At 35.6% G+C, this 22,419-nt stretch overlaps 1 protein-coding gene across 16 annotated transcripts in view; it reads left to right on the top strand.

Annotated features, from left to right (window-relative positions):
* LOC124216831 (uncharacterized) overlaps positions 1 to 21,984 on the top strand; it is a 160,173-nt gene extending 138,189 nt beyond the window's left edge. For 3 of the 16 annotated variants that reach the window (XM_069135222.1, XM_069135221.1, XM_069135223.1), the window contains 15 exons: positions 687 to 849; positions 4,524 to 4,649; positions 5,731 to 5,902; positions 6,560 to 6,700; positions 7,448 to 7,590; positions 8,392 to 8,445; positions 8,577 to 8,624; positions 9,228 to 9,317; positions 9,684 to 9,746; positions 10,254 to 10,479; positions 10,550 to 10,669; positions 10,791 to 10,898; positions 11,226 to 11,408; positions 11,517 to 11,703; positions 18,930 to 21,984. In XM_069135222.1, coding sequence (XP_068991323.1) covers positions 687 to 849; positions 4,524 to 4,649; positions 5,731 to 5,902; positions 6,560 to 6,700; positions 7,448 to 7,590; positions 8,392 to 8,445; positions 8,577 to 8,624; positions 9,228 to 9,317; positions 9,684 to 9,746; positions 10,254 to 10,479; positions 10,550 to 10,669; positions 10,791 to 10,898; positions 11,226 to 11,408; positions 11,517 to 11,703; positions 18,930 to 20,012 — 2,907 coding nt within the window. In that variant the 3' untranslated portion in view covers positions 20,013 to 21,984. Of the gene's footprint in view, positions 1 to 686; positions 850 to 4,523; positions 4,650 to 5,730; positions 5,903 to 6,559; positions 6,701 to 7,447; positions 7,591 to 8,391; positions 8,446 to 8,576; positions 8,625 to 9,227; positions 9,318 to 9,683; positions 9,747 to 10,253; positions 10,480 to 10,549; positions 10,670 to 10,790; positions 10,899 to 11,225; positions 11,409 to 11,487; positions 11,704 to 14,870; positions 14,924 to 18,162; positions 18,265 to 18,929 lie in introns of those variants that run through there. The other 13 variants (XM_069135232.1, XM_069135234.1, XM_069135235.1 and 10 more) reach the window with 13 other exon arrangements.
* Positions 21,985 to 22,419: the final 435 nt, after the last annotated feature.

The following is a 22,419-nucleotide window of genomic DNA, read 5'->3' on the forward strand; positions in this document are numbered from 1 at the left end:
TGCTCCCTGACCCTGACTACGTATTAATTAACTAATGTATCGTACAACAAGTGAACGTAAGTCGCGTGTCTGAGGCCAGCAATGCAAACACTGTGAATTAATGCGTGTATACTTGAAGCATGGAAAGTTAGCACGCGTTTCCCGGATTACCTTTTTATCAGCCCATTAAAATTATGCCGAGATCAGTCAACAAATCATGTAACAGATTATTGATTGGTTGAAAGTATAATAATTCTTTTTCGTAATAAGTTTAAACAATTGCGAACTACTTACAGATGGATGCATACAGTGACTGACTGATGGAATGTGGGAATAAGTCAATTTTAGTAACTAATGACAAGTCTGACCTAGAATGTCAATGACTAACCTATCAATAAACTCAAATCACAACCGTGATATTAATCCTTGACTCGTCAGAACTGACGATTATGAAATTAGTGAAACATTAGCCGGGTATTTATTATTCGTCAATGTTTGTTATACGCACGAAATTGCGAGAACACGGACCACACCTCCGAAATTCCACATCCTGTTACCAAATTAGTTCAATGATAATTTGTTTACAACGTGTTGCTTTACATGCACGCAGCCTTGCGGAGAGAAAAAGCTGCATTCCATTCATCGATCTCTCTGGGAATTGGTCACTTCAAATTAACCTGCCATTTATTTATCCTCCTTTGTTTCAGACTGCGAAAAATTCTACTTCCGGTAACGGGGGCTACTACATGGGGGGCAGCAGCACTCTGCCTCGTGGGGGACCCTTGCTGAGGGCCTACAGCCCTGCTGCTTCTTCAGCTGTCTCAGGCCCCAATGCGAATTCAACGCAGTCGAAGGCCCTAGGAACTCCAGGTATAATTATCCGCGTATTTTGGATTAAATTACAGGCCGTTTGTGATCTTGTTGCTGGCAGCTAAGCTTCGACGTACATATATTGCTGTTTTATTATTTATATATTTTTATTATTATTACAACCATGGTGCGTGCATGCGGGTTGTATGACATTTGCCATGACGTGTAGCAATTATAATAGTCAACACCGTTTCACTTCTGGCAGCTTTTAAAAAAAAAAAAAAAAAAAGGAAACGTCTCGAAACATCATACAATCATGTTTACTCGGAAAATTGACGTAACGAACCCGCCGAAAAACCTTATGTCAATACCGCGTCGTTGCCAACCCTAATGAAATTTCTTCGGATCTAAAGATAGTAGAGTCCGTTCAAAGAAAGAGAAAAACTTATTTTTTTTTTCATTAGAAATTTTGTCATTTAAGCCGGAATATGAAGAAAGTCTGAAAATTTCTGACGAAATTTCAAAACCGGTAGCAAAATCAATAAATATGGTCTGTGAAATCGAGACAGCAGACTAAAAATCAATCCATTGTGAGGTTCCTGAGAAAATATGCACCAATTAGTTATCGTCTGCAATTGTCAAACGCACCTATTTGACAAGCTGATGGTCCTAAATATTAAAAATGAAGATATATTATTTAAATAAAAGTTTCTAATATCTTTATACTTACAATTCAGATTCAAGAATATAATTCTGTCTGTGTTAGCTCGATCGGTAATTATCATTATATATTTCGATGAAAATGGTCCATGTTATAAAGCGAAAAGATGAAATATATTATGTATTTCTGTACTTATTGAGTTTCAATGCGGTCAAACATCACTGAGACTGAGAAATATGAAAAATTATTGTGGGGCTATCTAAATAATAAATATAAAGAATAGTTTTGGCGCCATTTAAAGAAATATCCATCTGAGAGGTTGGCAACGCTGAATTCAGGGGTTGAGAAAACCGTTCTAGTGCGCAGTCGCCACGTTTCTCGCATCCCGTTGGCCAAATGAACCACCAACTGGATTTCAACATCTTACGCATGCGCAGTTGAGCGTTAACTTTCACTAGAAATTCGTTCCGTAACGGCGTTGAACTAGTTTTGCGCAATTGAACGGGTATTCTTTCTTGATAGTTATGTTCGATAATAGCTTATAAACAATCTTATTGTTCGTGTAATATGCTATACATTTAACGATTTATCGACCTTGCTAACGCCGGTAATTCGCCAATTAGCTGAACTAAACTGAAACGCACAATATAATTAACCGTTGACTGACCGTGGCAAAGATTGATGGTTCACCAAGACCGTTACGCTAATTTGTTTGATCTTGGCAGGTGGGATGGTTGTTGAAACTTTCAATGAAAGGTCTAATTAGACCGCTCGGTATTTCAGGCTACACAATGATCAAGTGACGGTCTTGATCGTTTCATTGCGGGTTCCTAAATCCACGTGTAAGGTAACAATTCGGTGTGCATGACGTGTTGTACGAACACCTAATTTTTATACAGTCGAAAATTACGGAGGTTGATCATGTAAGGCAATTTATATTACGGTGGCGAGAAATACAGACTCGTGACGCAATTAATGCGGCGGCACTTATTACACCCAGTTAATTCCGTACGAATTTACGCCGAGTATGACGTTATCAATAATTTTTATCGCGGTTTCATTTGGAAACGAGGATATTGTACGGTCACCTTATTGCCGCTGTAAACCCCAAAACACTATCTTTAGTGCAATTACTTAACTTTAATTGGATGTAAAAAAATTCAAACATCCAACTTTGCAGTTGTTCTGAGCTATTAACAAAGATGTAGAAAAATTTAATTTAAACTTCGTAATAGATCGTAAAAATTTTTTTTTTCTCAACTGCATGATGATTCACTTTATCGCGTCTGTAGTAATTCTTGAGAAATTTCTAGACGATTTTGACGTCAAGTTAATCCTATTTACGCCATTTAGACTGCGATATAAAGCCCACTGTGCAATTAGAGCACAAAATTGAAGTGATTGATGTTCCGTCGGTTTTAATGTTGACCTCAATACGTTAACTATAACGAATTCTTTTCGTTATGACGCGTAACTCAGCTGAAGTTACCTACTTCTGCACTTACGTAAAGATGATGTAGCTTTGTACATACATATGTGATTTTGTAGAAACAAAAGGAGTGTTAATCCACTACACGCAGTACACGCAAGAATTTTAACACTTTTCAGCTGAATTTCATAACGGTTTCAATTAACGTAATACGCGTGATTGCCTATCTAAATGATTTGTTCCAACACGAATAACGCCGTTATACTAAACGTTGCAACTAAATTAGTCGTAACATTTTATTACTGATAATTACTGTCTTGTGCCTATGTAGATCGAGTTGGTTAATTAATTCTAGTCAGTTTTGCATGAAACGACCCAAAACGCATGCCTGGTAATCGAATGTAACCTTACGTTGAGCAGGTTCACTAGAAATAAAAAAAATATGAGGAATATACCCGCTTGTTTTTATTTTGTTTAGACTTTTTTTTCAGTTTCTAGCGCGCGATGTTAAACATATGTTTAGTTTTATTGCCATTTTTTTTTCTCGCTCATATTCCCCATACTTACATCATAATTTGCAGGCCATTAACCGCGACATGAAAGGATCACCTGAAAAGTCGGTTTTAGAATTTTCATTGAACATCGTATAGCAATCTTAAACCTGAATTCTGGACCATTTGGTTCATTCCGAGTGAACCATGTACTCAATTTCCCACAACACACAAATACACATTATTCAAAACTTGGTGACACGAAGTGAAATTAAATATTTAAATGAAAACTTGACGAACGTTATGAACAAGAAGCAAGGTTCGTGAAATATTTCAAAAACGAACTCAAATACTGGCACAAAAGTCAACATGGCCGCCATCGCGATCCGCTTCGGACTTTATTTTCACTATTACTTCATTATCAGCGCTCAACAGCCAATGAACGACATTTTACGCGCAACAAAATTGCGGCAAGGATAATTTCATTAAAATTTCAATTGCACAGAGAACTTAAAAAATGAGAATCCGACTTTGAAAATTTGCACGTACGTGTGTGTAAGGGTTGCCTACGATTGACTGCCAACGTCTAGAATAAAGAATAAACAATATTGTTTCAAAATTATCCCTAGACACCGCTGTTTCCCTTACATTGAGCTGTATATTATAATTTTGAGTTTTGAATTTGTATATATACCTTGTACGTAAGAACTTTGAAGCCATATAAACTACATATTTTTCGACAAACTGTGCCATATGTGGCTACTACGACATTCATCAACAATTTGTGTATCTTGATTCGTTAAAAATACCAAATTCTCATTTCAAAATAATCTACCAAGCAAGAAATTACGGAATTTCTCCCGTAAGGCTTGATATTTTTTTTAATTCTAGTACAGGTTGCAGAATTCTTGGATAAAATTTGTTGTGAAAACCGTTATGCCAGGTTCATAATTTCAATATAAATCTATGGCTACGCCAGACATTTTCTTGGCGATGACAATATTGATTGAAAAGTACACGCCTATAAGGAAAGCAGATTGTGATGTAACAAATCCTTGACTAACCAGAATGTAGCCGTCCTGATATTGAAAATAACTGAGCTTTGGGTGACGGTTATTGGATACAATGGTTTTGGTTTTGATGGGTTGGCTAGGTGGAGGCGGAGTGCCACCTGCAAAGCCGCTTCGCAGCTACCAATGTGGTAAGAGTCCCCTCGGCAGCCTTGGGGGCTCCGCACGCTTCTCTAGAGACAGCTCGGTCTCCCTCTATAGTATACCAGGTCAGTGAAATCCTTAGCCTAGGACAGCGACCGGCTTGAAGTGTTCCTATGACTTAACGCCCATTAAAATTAACATTTCAATTACCGATATGCTATTCCCATCAGATCACTAATATAATCTATAATCAAAGCTCGATATTGGAAATGAGTTATCGCTGACTGCGACTATGATGAATTGATATTATCCAGTTTTTATTTGTATCCCGATGGCAAAGGACAGGCTACAAGCAACCTAATTCAATACATTCTAAAAACCATGCACAGCTTCATCTCCTTGGCCAACCTACATTAACAGCCGGTAATAGTGTAACAGGGTATAATTTATATTGCCGAGAGATATTTTCAAACGACTAATAGGATTTAAGATCCTGTATAATTGCCGTCTTTGACTTTTGCTCAAATGAGGAAACAATCTGAAAAAGAACGAGAAATTAGATTCGCGATTTAATATAATAAATCTTATATCATCTTCAACGATCAGGACATACGTTATAATTTGATATAAAAAATTCATACATTCAATTGATTCTTCATGATTTGTTGGTATATTGTATATATCATTGTGTGATAATTGAAATTTATTCATTATTATTTTTTGTGCACGTTCACAATGGATATTATTTATATCATGATTATTATTGTTTTGGTGTCGGTAAAAATATATAAATATAGACAGTAGTGATATTTACACACTTGTTAACGTAGATTTTTTTGTAAGTCTTCCAAAATTCCTGTACATGCTTTTCGTTTAGATAATTCGATACCTAGATATAATTACTCAATACACGTTTGAACAAACATATTATTCTTTCGTTAAACATGTACACGGACATGGCACGTATCAACAGGCAAATGGGATACAGGTAAAAGTCATCGGTATTTGGACAACTAGTATCTGAAACTTTCCAAAATACTTATAATCAATACCACAGTGCCAAAAATTGGTACATAATCGGACACTTTCAACAAACCTGGTTAAAAATAAATCGAGAGGAAACAAATAGTTGAAATTTATCAATATTAACAACCCATCAGAAAACGAATAACATCCTCTTACTACTATTATGAAATATTTCTGCAGATCGACTCCATGGAGAAAGCGGATACATGAGCAGTCCGGAGAGGACCGGTGTAGTCGGTGCTGGATCTGGAAGGTATTCGGCGGGGCCGTACAGCACAGGTAGCAGCTATGAAGACCCATACTACTCCCAGTATTCTGGAACCGTAACACCAGTTATTGACGAAGAAGCTAGGTAGGCTGATACGAATTTCTACTAACCACAATTTTACTGACAGTAAACAGCATTATATATTGGATTATCATCATATAACGCACAACACACCGCGCCGAGTGGCTTTAAATGTTTAATCAACCGTCGATATCAGACGCATTGTTTTAGTATTGAAGTTCATTGATTAAAACTGTCCGGTATGGCTATACGAGGCATGCATATGCACATACCTTTTCGCTTTCGCTTCACCCAAAAATTGCACGCTCCAAGTTAGCCACGGCGTTATTACTCTGGGTTCGAAGTGTTCAGAAAGACAAAGTAAACATGCATGAGGATCGAAACATTCGCTAAAACCACTCCAGTAATTCTTTCAGAATTAGAAAATTGGCAAAATTAACTTACTGTAATCGGATCCCGAAGTAAATATGCAAGACGTTATTTTTATCCAACAATCGAGTAGATTTTCGACGAATAATATCGAGATCTAATCCTATATCCCTCGGGTAATCGTGGTGGTAAAGGATCAAATAAGAAAGAAGAAAAAAAAAAGAAACAACAGCCATCACCTCCAGTAGTTTTCTGCATCACCTGGATGATCATAATATTAGGGAAAACGGATTACTTCTGGAACTCTTGATAGCTGATAGTATGGATGTGTGTTTGTTGTGGGTGGTGCAGCGATACGGAGCTGTTGGAGGATTCTTACAGCCTTTACGGTGTGAAGCCACCTGGTCGCCCTCCGACTGGCCCCCCACGATCCCCATTTCCCCCCGGGGCACCTGCTCTGACCCCCGGTGGACAGCCTTACGACGCTACCCGGTACAATGATTCTTACAAATGACCTCATTATATGCAATGCCTATGATGTCTGTGCCTGTTGCATAATATTAACATTTACCTCTACTTGTTCTATTACGTCAAAAAAAAAGCATAGTCTTGCTTTGCTCTTGTGTTGGTTTATTTCTTTTTTTTTTCGTTCGAAGATGGCATGGGATTTATTTTTTACTGTTAATAATTACCTCCTTATTATTCACGATATATGACGACGCATACACGTAACATCGACAAAAAAATCGCAAAACTAATTACGCAAAGTAACTCCACAGCGAACTTAATTCAACTTTGCCTGTTGTGCATTATAGACGTTGTTCTTTTCCCAAATTGCGTAAAATTAATTGGCAAAAATCATCTGGAAGCTTACAAAGTGTAGGTGCGTCGTCGACCATCAATGGATCGAAACGTATGAAACTTTAGCGAAACCTTGACTAGCCTACATGGAAAAGGAGGGAGTTTGCATCTTTAGTGTGTGCTTAGCCAGCTTGCAAAAAAATATTTATGTGCATCGTACATGTAATCACACATGTACCACGATAAGCATTTGTACATAATGTAATGTGATAATGACTGCCCGGATCGATGTCTTAAATTTGCTACAGTTCTACAATTTATTGTTAAAAAATATTCATGGACGATGCTACAACGTGACTTGAAAACGCATGTACAAAATAGGTTTTCCGCCATTTTATGCAAAGGCAATTATGTAATTCAACGTCCGATTTTCAACAGGATAAGGGTGGAGCACATGGAACGACAACTCGCTAATTTGACCGGACTTGTGCAGAAAGCTTTGACTCATGCTCCACACGCCAGCCCCTCGCCGAGGGACTATTTGCAGGTCCCCGCGCCTCGCGATCCCTACAGAACAGCAGGTATGGGTCCGTTCGATATCATTTCGTATCGATACATACTGTAACTATTACTATTACTATAGCGCAAAGTTGTTGACAAAACTGATAACAAAGATAATTTTTCACGAGTCTCGCGATCCTTTCAAACTGATCGTCGAAGCGAAAGATGATGAATGAGAAAGCATGTCGAATAATTTGAATCTACCCCACTCATTGCAATATCAAGATTAGACACTCGTAATTAGTAGTAGCTCATAATTAGTAAGATGATATCTCCTGGCTTGCATTTTAAAATGACAATGGCCGCTTCTACACATCTTGAGCACAAAGCAATTCAATATATAAATTATACAAACATTGTTTACCATGCACGTGAGAAAGTTAGAAATGAAAACAAAAAATGTTAACGATAATCGACGTGTAAATACACCGAGTGACATACGTATGAAAAAATTTTACTGTACAATCTAGAATGCATTTCGTCGTGATTACTTGCCGATGTGAAATTCAGTAATACAGGGGAATGTGATAGAGGTACAAAAATGAAATATTGACATTTTAAATTTCGAATCAGATCACAATTTAATTTAATAGCATATCTTAGATATTTCCACAGCCTGTAATAATTGATACGGAATTTCCTCGCTATAAACTATTCAGCTTCCCAAGAGCTGAACTTAACTAAGCTGAGGCATTAACACACGGTATATTTTTATTTGTCACTCTATAACTGCCCAGCGTACGATAGTGTGGCTCTTTGGGCGAAGCCTTCTTAATACCCTGCTGTACAACTGCTTTATTATTCCCACTAACGCACACCAGGCGCAGGAGACGAGTTCGACAAACATTCTAGCTCCAGCTCCGCCTCATTGCCAGGTGTGTCTCTAATCTCTAAGACACTGTTCTGTCACCATATCTTTATCATCATCATAGCTACCTTATTACATACGTATTAGTATCACCGTCATGTATTTTTGTCAATAAGTGTGTCTCACATCGCATTACAGATGACTCATACTTAAGGACTGATGTTAAGCCGCCAAAATTAGGCAAAGGTTCGCTTACAAAATTTTTCTGCGTAAGCATGATCATTCTTCCAAATCCAAACATTTTTTTCAACTTTTTTCCTCCCACCCCCCCGATCTGTTCAGCTTAAATATATGTGATCATGTTTCGATATGTTATTTAATTAATTGAATTACGCCCTCTACTTGAGCATGACGATAGTATAATTTCAGACAGAGTTTCAAATTTTGTTTCTTTCTTCCAGTTAATATAATTTCCACGCAATAGAAACAGCTAATTTTTCTTTGCATCGATTTATTCTTATACGACTTATAATCCACAATTAAAAAATCCTGTTACTACAGACATAATTGTCGTACCGTCAATGTGAACAATGCACAATTCAACATTTTCATTGATCATTGATTACATCGATTTTCTTTCGTTATACATTTGTTTTTTTTTTTTTGCATGATCATCTTGCAGCTTCTCTACGTCGACATACACCTGATTTTTTTCTTTGATTCATAATCTTATGGCACATTAATCAAAGCACAATATGGATGTTGTTGATTTTATATTGAATAATCAACCATCGCAAAATGCGCAAGAGAAAGATTCCCAAAGAAAATAGTCTTCAAAATTTATTCCAGACAAGTCGGTGTCATTTGAAAAGTCAGTCTCCTTCAGTGACGAGCCACCAGATATGAACTCTCCTAAACAACATTCCCCGCAACACGCAGGTAAAAAAACTGACCGGCTTTTCATCGCTAACTAGTCTAAATCACCTTCATTTCAATGGGAAAGTAGCAAATCATTATTCGGAACCTGTGTTCAAGTTTTCCCATCCCTGCGGTTAGCCTTCCATCATCGGTAAAGATATTTTCCTTTTTTAACTAAAGAGGATGGATTCATTTCTCCAAATATCTGCTACTTTCCACTTATTGCATAACCGTAGTAATCGAAATCGTATTAAATGCTACAAATGACTATGTATAAAACCTTTGAAATGTATTAAATTTTGTTGTGGCACTGCGCGCGGCCAATTGTAAATTGTATTTTATATTTAACACGCTGTTGTATGATTGTGTGCAATGCTACCACACTAGCGGACACAAAGCCTACAAAACCAGCTATAAAATCATCCACACTGCCAAGGATGTCATCACAAGGTAACATGTATTTACCAAATTTGTTACAGCATCATTTTGATTTATCGTCACTCAACATTTTGTACCAACACTCGTCACTATTCATCTTCAAACAATAATTAAGCTGCCAGGGACTTGCGCCAAGACTGCAGAAAAATCCGTGATCAAATGTTTGCTTTCACCTTAATACTTCTAGAAAATTCACAACTATAGAGCTACAAATGGTACCGATTACCCATCGGAATAGTTCGAATGTGTATAAAATGGATTTCTGCAAATTGATGCATATTCATTCTCTTATGCTTCCTGGATGCTCGGGGCTTTTGTCTATACCGTCACGAAATATCGTTCCAATGACTATACGAGATGAAAACTTGAATTTTAAAAACAATTAATAACAGTCACTTGATGCTGCACTTCAAAACGGTTTACAATGCAGACAATTTACGGGATAATAATTGCTTCTTGTAGCGAATTGAAATTTACAATGTTCCCATATCTCACTGCCTTTTAAAAATATATTTACAGAACGGGAAAGGCATAAGCCGACGCCACCGCCAAAACCAGCTACTCTGGCAGCTGGTCAATACGTTTATAGAGACTTGACTCTCACTCCTGAAATGTATAATCAACTTAGAGGTCTGCAGAAAAAAGCAAAGGATCTACGCCAAGAAGTTCGAAACCTTAGACGCATGTCCCAAGCTCAAGCGCACACAGTCAGAGAGACTATCAGGGATACATTTATCACCATCAGGTAATTCATTATTGATTTCAATCCGCATGAATTTATTTTCTTTGCATTACAAGTGCCTCGCTTCTTCCAGGGCTGTGCTGCTGTCCGGCGGCGACGCTGCCTGGGCTGCCGGAGACACAGAAAAAGCAAGATTGAACCGCGAAGAAGACCTCTACAAGCAAGAAATGATTAGGCTGGAAAAAGATCTCACGTGAGTGCGCATATTGAATTACACGAGACGAGTTGCGTCATGCGTGTAATCTGTTACAAATATATGTATATTTAAATTCACGCGGATACAAAATACATTCAATTGAATTAAATGTTCACAGCGAGCTAGAGAGCACAGTAGAGGAGCTCCGGGGCAATGTCATAAACCGAAAAACTAGAGTAAACATGTCCGATGTAGAAAATATGGCGCTTATACTGAACAAATCCAGGTACTGTTCTGCATTTATTGAATATAAATTAGGAAAAAGGTAATCATTCGTCAGATATTCTATTGCGATAGGTTTTGTGAGCTGAGCGTAATCGTTCTGTTAAATCACATTTGTGTAATCTAACGTGAAGATTCATCAACATCTCTCCGATACTTTTCCTGAACAGAGTTTACTCAAAAATTGATAATATTCCTGAACTTTTCTGCTATTTCTCTTTTTGTTTCTGTTGTTATGTTTTTTTATCTTACAAAATTTCTGTGTCTGATTACGACGTAACAGAGACAGCTGTACTAACATACGTATATTTTTTTCATTGCAACGCTCTAGTAAAACAGTGGCAGATCTAAAAGTCCGCTTCCCGAGTCTCCAGGAAGGCATGAAGGGCCTCCTGAGTTCCGAAATGGAAAAAGTTGTACGCGAAGAAAAGTTCCTAAAGGAAGAACCAGAACGACTAGAGTCTGCACTCAGGCGCTGTAAGAAGCTTACAGGAACCCTCGTCACGCTCAAACGGTAGGAGAATTGTTTACAACCATGTTTCCCATAAATCTCTTTGCATTTCCTCCAACTAATACATTTTCCCATAATACAGCTGACGAATTCTTCTGTTCTGAACATTAGTAACAAAACATTCAGCGATTGCAGAATAATTGACGGATACTTGAGGGTGAAATTTCAGAGTGAAAATGAATGTCTTGCATTTCCCTCCAGCTTGGCGTCGGTGCAGGAGCAGCGATTACCGAACGCAGCGAGCGCGGAGGCTGAAGAAACCCCGCCAATAACACCAACATCGGGGCAACATTCTAAGGTAATCGAAAGCCCTGCTTGCTATCCTAAAAACCCACTATTCACACCCAACGCCTCGCTAATTCCTTGTGTGCAAGAACCTTGTTGCATGATGATGATCCTGTCTCCGATAGCTTGCGTAACACTTAATTATTCACTAATAATTATCTAATGAAGATGCTTCAGATAAAGTTATGTAGACACATTAATATTATATTGTAAATAAGTATATTGTCACCGTGTTTTATGATTATCACGTACAAAATAATGCTATAAATCAATAATTATTATCGCGTATTTTAAAACAGTTATTAATACGTAAGTAATTCTTCTTCAAGTAGGTATATGTTTTACGTTTCGTCTTACACGCATAACTTTTATACACACCTAATATTAGGTATCTCGCATATCGTTAAATATGAGAACATTTTTATTATCATTGTCACGCTTGGGATTCTTATCATTACATCAATCAACTTAAATTTTAATCAAAATTTAACCGTAAAAATCGTAGCAATATATTATACTCGTTTTATCAATGTTATAGTTGTCGTATATTATCGAAATATCGGCCAAAAATGCCGCGTGCAGTTGCAATTAATATCGCACCCTAGATCATCAAGTTTTACAACAATTTTAAAGGCTACTTTCGCAATAATCAAAAATACGAAACTTGTCTCTTTCATATCACTGAATGAAAATTATGAGGAAAGTTGTATCAAACTTTTCCCAGCCATAATTCTTTTCTTATAGCATATCCCAAATCTTACAAAATTGTACAGTAATCTTCATAATCGCAGATTTCATTTCATTTCATTTCCGAAGTAGTCCGCCTGAAGCACTGATTGTTTCACCCTGCTTAGCTGTTGATCATATTATAATAATAAGCCTGAACCAAAGTATTAATAATGGAACCAAATTTCCGTTTTGTACGTGTGTTCTTTGTCTTTGTCAGTACAATACATCAGAATCCATATTTAATCCACGTTTCTAGTTTCAACATTCGTATAAAACAAACTATCGTAATGTAATCATGAGGAGATCCCCGATTATTTTCGCATGATACCTTATTAAATATTACGCGACGATTCGCATCTAAATTATAAACAAAAAAAAATAAAAATGCGGGTAAATCCGATCTGTATCTATTTTGTATCACAATGTAACACCTGGCATTTACCAATATTAGAAATTCCGTAAGCTCTAGCTAGTTTCCTGAAAGTGTAACTCGTAAAATGAATAGTTAAAGGTGAATTTTCCTGTAACTTTCCTCATTGTCTTTGTTGCTTGCGAGTAACGTAACAAGTTCAAATCCGTCACGACGAAAGGGAAGAAAGTGCGAAAAAGAAAAAAATGCTTGGTTTACATTGGAGATATTGTTATTCTATGCAATTGGACAAAGCGTGTAAATTATCTATGGTATGAATAAGCGACGCATACAAGCAGGAATTATATATCGAACCTCTGCAACCCGTAAAGATAATAATTCTGTTAGACTAGGATCAGATGTATATGTACTTGAATCATTTTTATTAAATATTCGGTAATATTTGAATTATGATTCTGATGGAACGTTTATTACCTCATACTTGGTTAATTTAAAACTAAACGACGAGTAACTTCATAGTGTATTGATTGAGTTTAATTTTATCCCATGCATTATTCAGCACTTTATCTTATTTAACATAAATAATACATAAATACGAAATCTAATGTAAACCTTTTTAGATGAAATCCCCTGTGATTAAGAATTTTTTATTTTCATTTCCCTCCCCATTAGATCAAATCGCAAAGATTGGGCACATTACGCACAGTTATATTATCCGTTACATTCAAATTTAGATTTTAACATTATATTTTACTTCAAATCTTATTTAATTACCTGGCTGCCGCTTAGCCCCGCCATTAAATCTATGTAAAGCCTATCCTGAATAATAGCGTTTACATGTAAATATGAACCTGCTACCACTTAATTTAATCTAATCTGCAGCAGATGAGCAAACCCTGTAGAATACACAATTGAAATTGAAAATCCAGAAATTACTGACGTTTGGTGTACAGGTGACTAATATCGTAATGGAGCCGTTCTTATTTATATTATACATTGTAGCGTACTTGGCTCTAGGTCAAAAAGTTATTCGTAAACAATAATTGCGATGAACGTTCACACCTTTTCTGCATCAGTTATACTATCTAAGGATTTTTTTTTACACACCTCCACATATCGGGAGAGAATATACAAGACCTTATTTTTTCATTATTACCCAGTGGAGTTGGTGTCTCGATAATTCCTGCAACTTGTGTCTCGGTCAACTTTCCCACCCTCATACCTCTGAGTACCAGTTTCAGTGTTTGCTGTCTCCCCGATAGAATAGACATGTTACGCCTGGCCCAGATAGCAAAATATCAGAAAATGTCCTGCCAACGATTTCACATGATATTCCGCCCCGTTTTATGACGCCCAAAACAGATTTCATGTCTCCAAGACATCGTAAAGTCGTTCAAAGTTCTTGACCATTGTATTTATAACGGGACCGCTTTTGCTATCTGAGAGCCCTTGATTTGACAAAATATTTCATCGATCAAATTTAGTATTAATTGAAAGGAACTTATCTCTACTCTGAATATAATACACACCTCAAACGATATTCATCGTCATTAATGTTGTATCAATTGTTTTGTCATATTGATAAATCTGAGTGTAAGAGAGAATATTTATGTCTAGGTGCTTATTGTTTGAAAAAAATATGATTCCCTCAGATCAATCAACGTTAAAAATACGGATTCTGTTACATCGAAAACGATTTTGAGTAATTACTAATTACTGCGGACTAGCAAGCCGGATGTTTTGTCAAATCAGTCTGTGTTAGTTGTGCCCCCCCCCCCCCCCCCCTGAAAATTTAATCTTTGTAATACATTCTAAGACCTAATCGTCGGCAGCAGCAGCAGCAAAAACAACAGCAACAGCGCTTTTGTATAACGCAAAATCACTATTGCTGCGATCATCGATCAGCCTGTATTACAGTATAATATGGCAATTATATGATGCAGAGATGTAATGAAACAATATTATATATACATATACCGGATTGTTAAAGAAACCTTAACGTGTGTAATAATTTAATAAACTCGAATCAATCCAATTATGGCAGACAAACGAGGTACATGAACGTTTGTTAATTTTTGTAGTATGGCTGGATGTGGAGTACTAACTTCAAGGAGGCCATACAGACCAGTCACGAGTAATCTTTAATAATTCATATTAATTTATTATTATTACTCTATACTACTCTTTATATATATTATATATATACTTCTCATCATTCGATATGTCTGATTCATAAATCATATACGAAATCATGATTCATCGTTCGTAAGCTCATATATACAAACCATTCTGGCTAATGGGTTGAATCCAGTTCGCAGTATACTTTACAGAATTGACTTCAAAGAACTTTCGAACCTCTTCGATTTAATTACTTCATCGCAAATCGCAAATGAATATCAGCTTCAGCTGTAGTTGTCTGATTATTTTTACTGTTGCTAAAAAAAAAAAAAAAAAAAAAGACGAATCAGCTTCCGTCATTATTTCCAATGAAAAAAAAAAAAAAAAAACACGAAACAAACGCTTAAATTACAAATTGAACCGTACTTAATATTTCCTTTACTTGCAACTAATGCTGTGAATATAATATCAAATCCGTAATTGAAATTTGAGTGTCCGAGTAAAAAAATTATCAGCTTAAGCATCATCTCCCATTTAACAGAATGATTTGAGTCATTTTTTACAATAAATTGTACATTACACATGCTGCAGTTATTTTCATATCTTTACATTTATTATTCCTGCTTGTTCCAAAATTTCTTTTCTAAAGGTCTTTCTTGTTTCTTATCAATTTATCCAATAATCAAATAATGTTTCAACTTTTGTATCAATTAATATCCTCTCGATATCGCTTTGCTACATATATATATACTGAAAAGTTCGTTTACTGAACACAAGCATTTTATCATATCGCAGCGACGAATGCTGCCGTTTGAATAAAAACTGTCTGAATAACTAGAATAGTAACACATTGCATTACGGAACAGTCGAACTGTGAAGCTACTTGTCGAATTTAGCGATAAACACTTATTAAATGGCAACATTTGCGCTGATTCTTGGATTCAAAGTTTTTTTCCAATGTGCATATAAAATTTCTTGGTAAAAATGTTCGCTATTTATAATCTACTTTCACGCAATACTTTATATATGTCTATAAGAAAAAGAAACCAAAATTCTATACTTTGCAACATCTTCAATTTTTTGCTATCTCTCCTGGTTGGCCTGTTTACAACAAAAAAAAAAAAAAAAAACACAATTTATCTCTTCCATTTCGCTGTCAACTGTTACATCTTGATCAGTGCGTGCGATTATATACAAGTTACAACACTTTTTTTACACACACCTTTATTACTTCTATGATATTAATTTGCTAGTTGGCGATTCTTTACCTGATTTCTATAACCTAGCATTGTTATCGATCAACCGAAAATGGGGTCGTTCTGGATTGTCACTGATCGCTGGAACTTGGATAATGGGTTGTGCAGTTCTATACGCATATCCATTATCTCTTACATTCTTCATTATATTATCACATTTAGCAATCCAGAAGAACCTCCACCCCCAAAAATCAGTATACATTATATTATGCTCTTTCACTAAGACACACGCTCCAATCCACTTCTTATAGTAAGGTGCCAGGACGTTAAAGGTTTACATTGGATTTCCCAAGTTAATGGCAAAAATCCCATTATTATTATTACATTATCAATTATTATTGATGCGTTTTAATCTCTCATACCGAAACTACGTATTCCTCCTTCTCTTCTATCCATTCTGTATATCTGTGCTCTCATTGACAAACCAAAAAAAAAAGACAATAATAAGAAAGAAAAAATTGGCATTATTAACTAGACGTATTATACAACCTTGATGATTAACATGAAAGTATCAAATGGGTGGCTAATGGAAATAACGTCGTTTGCCATCGGGTAAAAAAGTAGACCAACGATGATATTTCTTGCTGTTCACACCCTAATTGTTACAAAAAGAAAACGTATCTAACTATTCTACATTATTATATGAATAAATACTGTAAAGCTGTAGAGTAATAGTATAAATTATTGTGATTAATGATTAATGATTAATAATTTAATTGATCTTGTAAAGTTAATTGATCGATTGATTTCCCTGTATGATTTTTATTATTTCCTTAAGTTTCTTTTATAGCTTCTCATGTCTCAGTTATTTCACCATAATCCACACTCTGTGGTTCATTTATTTACAGTTAGTATCTATGTACTACTACTGTCACTTAATTTTCCTTGTAACTCTTGTGTATATTTTACTCTTATATATAATTACAAACCTACCTGTATATTAGTTTGTCAGTTTTTATTTACGCAGTATATATATATATATATAAACATTTTCGTCTTTCAAGTAACTGTCGCAAACAACAAGTAATAGTTATTTCACATAATTAATTGTATAATACATACGCATATACTCGTATGCATATGTATTTATACATTGTAACACTTTTATTTCGATTAATATGTACTATATACTCCTTTTTTTCTCTCTCTAATTCCATAACTACTGCCTTACTATAAGGATTGGACTGAAGGTTTTGTCTATGTATTTTATGTTGGCAAATTTTTTTTTTTTTTTAATATTTTTTTTTTCAATTAATCTTTTTTTTTCAATTTAATTCAGTTATTGACGAACTTTGCGCATGTCTGTTACAGCATGTCGTATTTTCTACCTAGAATTAGTATTCTTTGTTGTGTTGTGAAAAAGTGATAGAACGTTATAACCTCGGCATGAACGTATAATATCTATCATTCTGTTTTTCAAGCAAATCTTTTGTATCGAAAGCATGTAAAAGTTAATGACAGGAATATTGGTTTCGTTCTAACAATGTTTACAGGGTATCAATGAAGACTCTTTCAATATTATCTGATCCGTCGCACTTGTTCGACAATTCACATCTATTTATAATTAAGTTTCATCTGTCTTCAAGCTTCTTTGCTACTAATACAATGCGTCTATTCAAATTCACCTCTTAGCTACTTTATGTTTTGTTATAAGATCAGCGAGATTATGATATTCAAATTATCAAGATAATAGCATCTAATCTTTGACCTCGTATTTTAATTATACATTGCAGGTCAGGATGAAGAACAATTTAGTAATTCGCTCGGTTGAAATGATTCAATCCAGGCAAATTTAACAAGTGTGCTAATTACTATATCGTGCGTCTTTCATTAATGCCCTGGAAATGAGAACCCCTAATTCCTCACAAAACCACCGACTGACAATATTGTAGGGCTGAATTTAATATGACTGAATATAGAAAATTGGGGATTTACAATTATATTTTAAAAACGACTCGAGTTATTCTAATTTTGGTTTTTTGGTTTTTCATTTTTTAAGTTGACTAATACCGGACAACAATCGATGCCAAAAGTAAAAGAGCACCATATGAGTACTGACTTGTAACACGCACAACACACAAAACATGATAACGTACCACAGGTAACTATCTAACCGATTTTTTGTTCCATGCATAGTTTTTTTTTTTGTTTTGTTTTTTTTTTTTCTCCATTCCTTTCGATATAAGCAAACCATTAATTTCACAATTTATCTAATTTCTCTAACTCTGCCTCCGTTTTTGATGCATGTGCGTTTGCACACAATTTGTTCTTGCATGGTCATTAAAATGTTGCCATATAACAAAAACAAAAAAATCCGCGATACATAAAAGATGTTGTCAATATTTCACTTCACGAAGCAAAATATATTTGAGAAACTTGCTAAGAATAAGCACTAAATTAATTGCCTTAAAACGTAGTCTTTTATTTATCGCAAACACAAATTACCTCAGGGGCAAAATATGTAGTAAAAAGTTTGCTGATAGTAGAGAGCGAGGCACATCTTCGATAATATGTTTTGCACTGGTTCAAAGTAACAATTAAATCTATTACAGGAGGATAAAATTACAAAAAGTTATTATCAATATATATATATATATATATATATATATATATATATATTGAAACTGACAAATTGTTGAAATGTTTTGCCTCTAACGGTGGTAAATAAAAATGATCAAATAAAATGAAGGCTAATGCAGATTTATCGTTATAATAAGTTTTCTTGTATGAAAAAATTGGAAAACGTTTTGGATTTTTGTGAAACAGACAACTACCCCTACGCCAGCGGAACGCACTGTCATGGGGGCAGCGGGCGTCGTCGGGGGAGGGTCCAACGCTCTCGACTCATCCGCCTCCTATCAGCAGCGTCCGGAGAACGCACTCGACGCTCTGCTAGATGAACTCCAAACATTTTCGAGGCCGGCGTCGCAGCTTAGCCAAACGTCTAGCATCGGCTTTACCCCAAATTTAACCGATATCGGACGATCGGCGAGCCAGATATCGCAGATGAGCCATACCCCCAGCATGTCGGACATCGGTAGGAAAGGCAGCATAGATTCGTCGACGAATTTATCCATCGCTACGACCCCTGGACACACGAGTACCCTCAGGAGGCTACACTCCTATCCTTCCAGTTCCGACACGGATACCTCTCCGCCCATAGCCAGGCTACAAGTATCCGACAGCTCGATGCCACCGTCTCAGAAGCCTCCAGTGCCGGAGAGAAACGCCGAACTACTTCAGCTGGCTACTGCGAGACGAGTTCCTCCACCGCCGCCTCCGAGAACTAGTTCAAGATCCCCTCTTGCGAGTCCGACGAGTCCTCAATTGCCACCGAGAAATCCTACGGGTACGTTGCGCAGAGGACGGAGCAACTTGAAGGAGAGCGGAAAACCACCTATGGCGCTGCCGTCGAATGCGAATGAAGGTGAACAGCCTCCGTCAATGGCTCCCAATAACATATTATCGGCGAGCAATTCTAGCTCTTGCGAAAGTATTAATTCCCAGGAGGGCTTGCAGAACAAAAAGGGGAGGCAGGAACAATTGGAACAACGCCACCAAGAGCTCCTTAGAAAACAAAAGGCGCTTCAAGAACAATACGCCAGGTTGCAACAACTGCAGAGAAATGCATCGGGATTGACGACAGTCCCACCGGCGCCTCCTGATCTTCTCAAGAAAACCGGCTCCGAAAGTAATCTGTTAGCTAAGATGGGTCTTGGGTTGAGCACCGCCAGTTCTGGCTCGCTAACCAGTCTGGCGACCCGACCAGAATTGAGCACCGCTCCGGCACCGAATGCATCTGCTAATCAGACAACAACAAACAAGATTTACGAGACAGACATTCTGTGACCGAGAAATATGATATTTCCGTTCGAAAAGAATCTTGAATGTATACTCTCGGGAGGAGCAGCTGCAAGTTAACATCGCTATACTAAATAATTCTCTCGCGTAATAATGTTGTGTTTCTCTTTTAAGAAAAATACGGTATTCCTGCAGTTAACGACGAGGCAACGTTGTTGTCCTTATTTATTTATTTATATAAATTTATATATATTTATGTACACGCGTATGTAACATATGTATACGTGACCTAGATATCGGTTGAAACTATTTCCCAACGCTTGGTTCAAAGTGTCTTGAGGTGTGAAAAAATGTGTTATCTCGGATCTTCTTTGACACGGCGATGTAAAATAGTGGAGATTGATAACTGGAACGCACTGTATCCGTTATCTTCAGGTAACCATACCGCGGAAAACAATGACTGAATATATTACCGTGCCAAGGTTTTAATTCAGAACACTGTGGTCGTGAAGGTAAATTTTCAAATCTATGGAACAATGATTAGTTGATTTTTTACTTACATGTATATATCTCATGTGCTTATTACTAGGCATCGCGCTGTTGAGAAATATGGCTGTACGCTGTTCAAACTGACAATGAGGCGTAAAACTTTTGTGTGAGAATCGGAGTGGAAATGCATGAGGCAATATTATATTGACAGTTGGGTGAATGCCAAATGGTCGACTTGCGATTTTTATTACGAGTATAACATTAAAATTGTGCACGAGTATTTTAAATTTATAAAACGAGATAAGCGTTTACATTACGATAGCGATCGAGCTGATATTGCGAAGTATTATTAAAATTGAAAGAGACGACTGGATACTGAGATTCAAGATTTGGAATTGATGCAATGATATATAAATATAATAAATACATAAATATATATATTATACATATATAATGAGCCAACACGTTGAAATACGCGATCAATAATTCCGATATCAAATTGATATTGATGTTAATTATACAAAACACTCCTCACGTAAATAATAAAAGCACATACACATTATACACAAGAATTCTATAATTACCCTAGAAATTAGCAGATCATGCTTAATAATGAAATTGAAACAAGTTAGAAATATTTAATATACACAGTAATCGTAACTCTAAATAACGAATTTAAAAGAAGTCAAAAAAATAACAAAAAAGAAAAAAAAACGTAAGGTGTTTAGTGTAAACCATCGCAAAGAGATATTGCTCGGTTTTGGCTGTTATATTATTAGATACATATGATACAATATATGTCATGAACGGAAAAGAACGTGTTTCATATTAACGAGTTGATTCTTTTAAAACATTATCCCATATGAGTTCATGATACCGTGTCTTAATATCAACGAGGATACTTACAAGAATATTTCTCCAAGTGCTAAAGCGAATGGACTTGCTCGTAACATCGACGCATCAAAGAAAGATTACATTTTGTTCAACTTCCAAATAAATAAAAATTACAATAACCGCGTATAATTTTCGTACATTTCTTAATTGTGATTTGAGTTTAAGGTACGAACGTTTAAAAGATGCTACATTACTTAATGACTTCATTGTATTTGTTGACGTATAAAATAATAACTGCGCAACCTGAGCTGCGAGGTAATGATGAAACATTTAAAAGAAAAGATAAAAACTCTGTCTACATCCGCAACATTTAATTTCAACAACAATCTCACTTCGGTAGGAATAGAAAAAAAAAAAAAAATAAAGAAATGAGAGAAAAAAAAATATACAGATTTTATTAAAAGTTTACAATTATTACTCTATACATTTATTAAAAGTTATTAAAAAAAAAGAAAAAAAAAAGAAGAAGATATTTGATAAAGTAAATCCCACTGACTTAAGTAAATTCAAAAAAAGAAGAATGAAAAACGAAAAAAAAATTGATCCGCAGTTAGATAATATTTGAAAAAAAATATTTATTTAGGTAATAAATAAAAAAAAAAAAAAATTATAGACCGGTGAACTCGCAACCGCAATTCGAGAGTTATAGATATATTATATACATATATACCTATAAATCTATACACACCACACTTTCGATGTATCGAAAAGAATTCTTCGGCAGTTTTATGAAAACCTATACACTTAAGTATATTGACCGTCATTTGTTAGTCCTATTGTGCCAAGAATATTATTCTATATTTTTGTTTTAATTTTGTTCTTTTGTTTATCGAAGTTCTTCTATAGCTGTTATCACAAACTGCTGATACATTCGCGATTTTTTTTTTTTTATGTTATAGAGAACATAATTATATTAAATTAAGGACAATTAAGATAAATATTATAAATATAATATAAAAACAAATTATACATATAGATTACACTGTCAAAATCGCGACTTTATAATATACATTTACATATTACAATTGATGACTGAGCGCGGTTTAGGTTTACACATGCATTTTTCATGCAA

This window comes from Neodiprion pinetum, chromosome 4 (genome assembly GCF_021155775.2).
Source record: "Neodiprion pinetum isolate iyNeoPine1 chromosome 4, iyNeoPine1.2, whole genome shotgun sequence".
Taxonomy (NCBI): domain Eukaryota; kingdom Metazoa; phylum Arthropoda; class Insecta; order Hymenoptera; family Diprionidae; genus Neodiprion; species Neodiprion pinetum.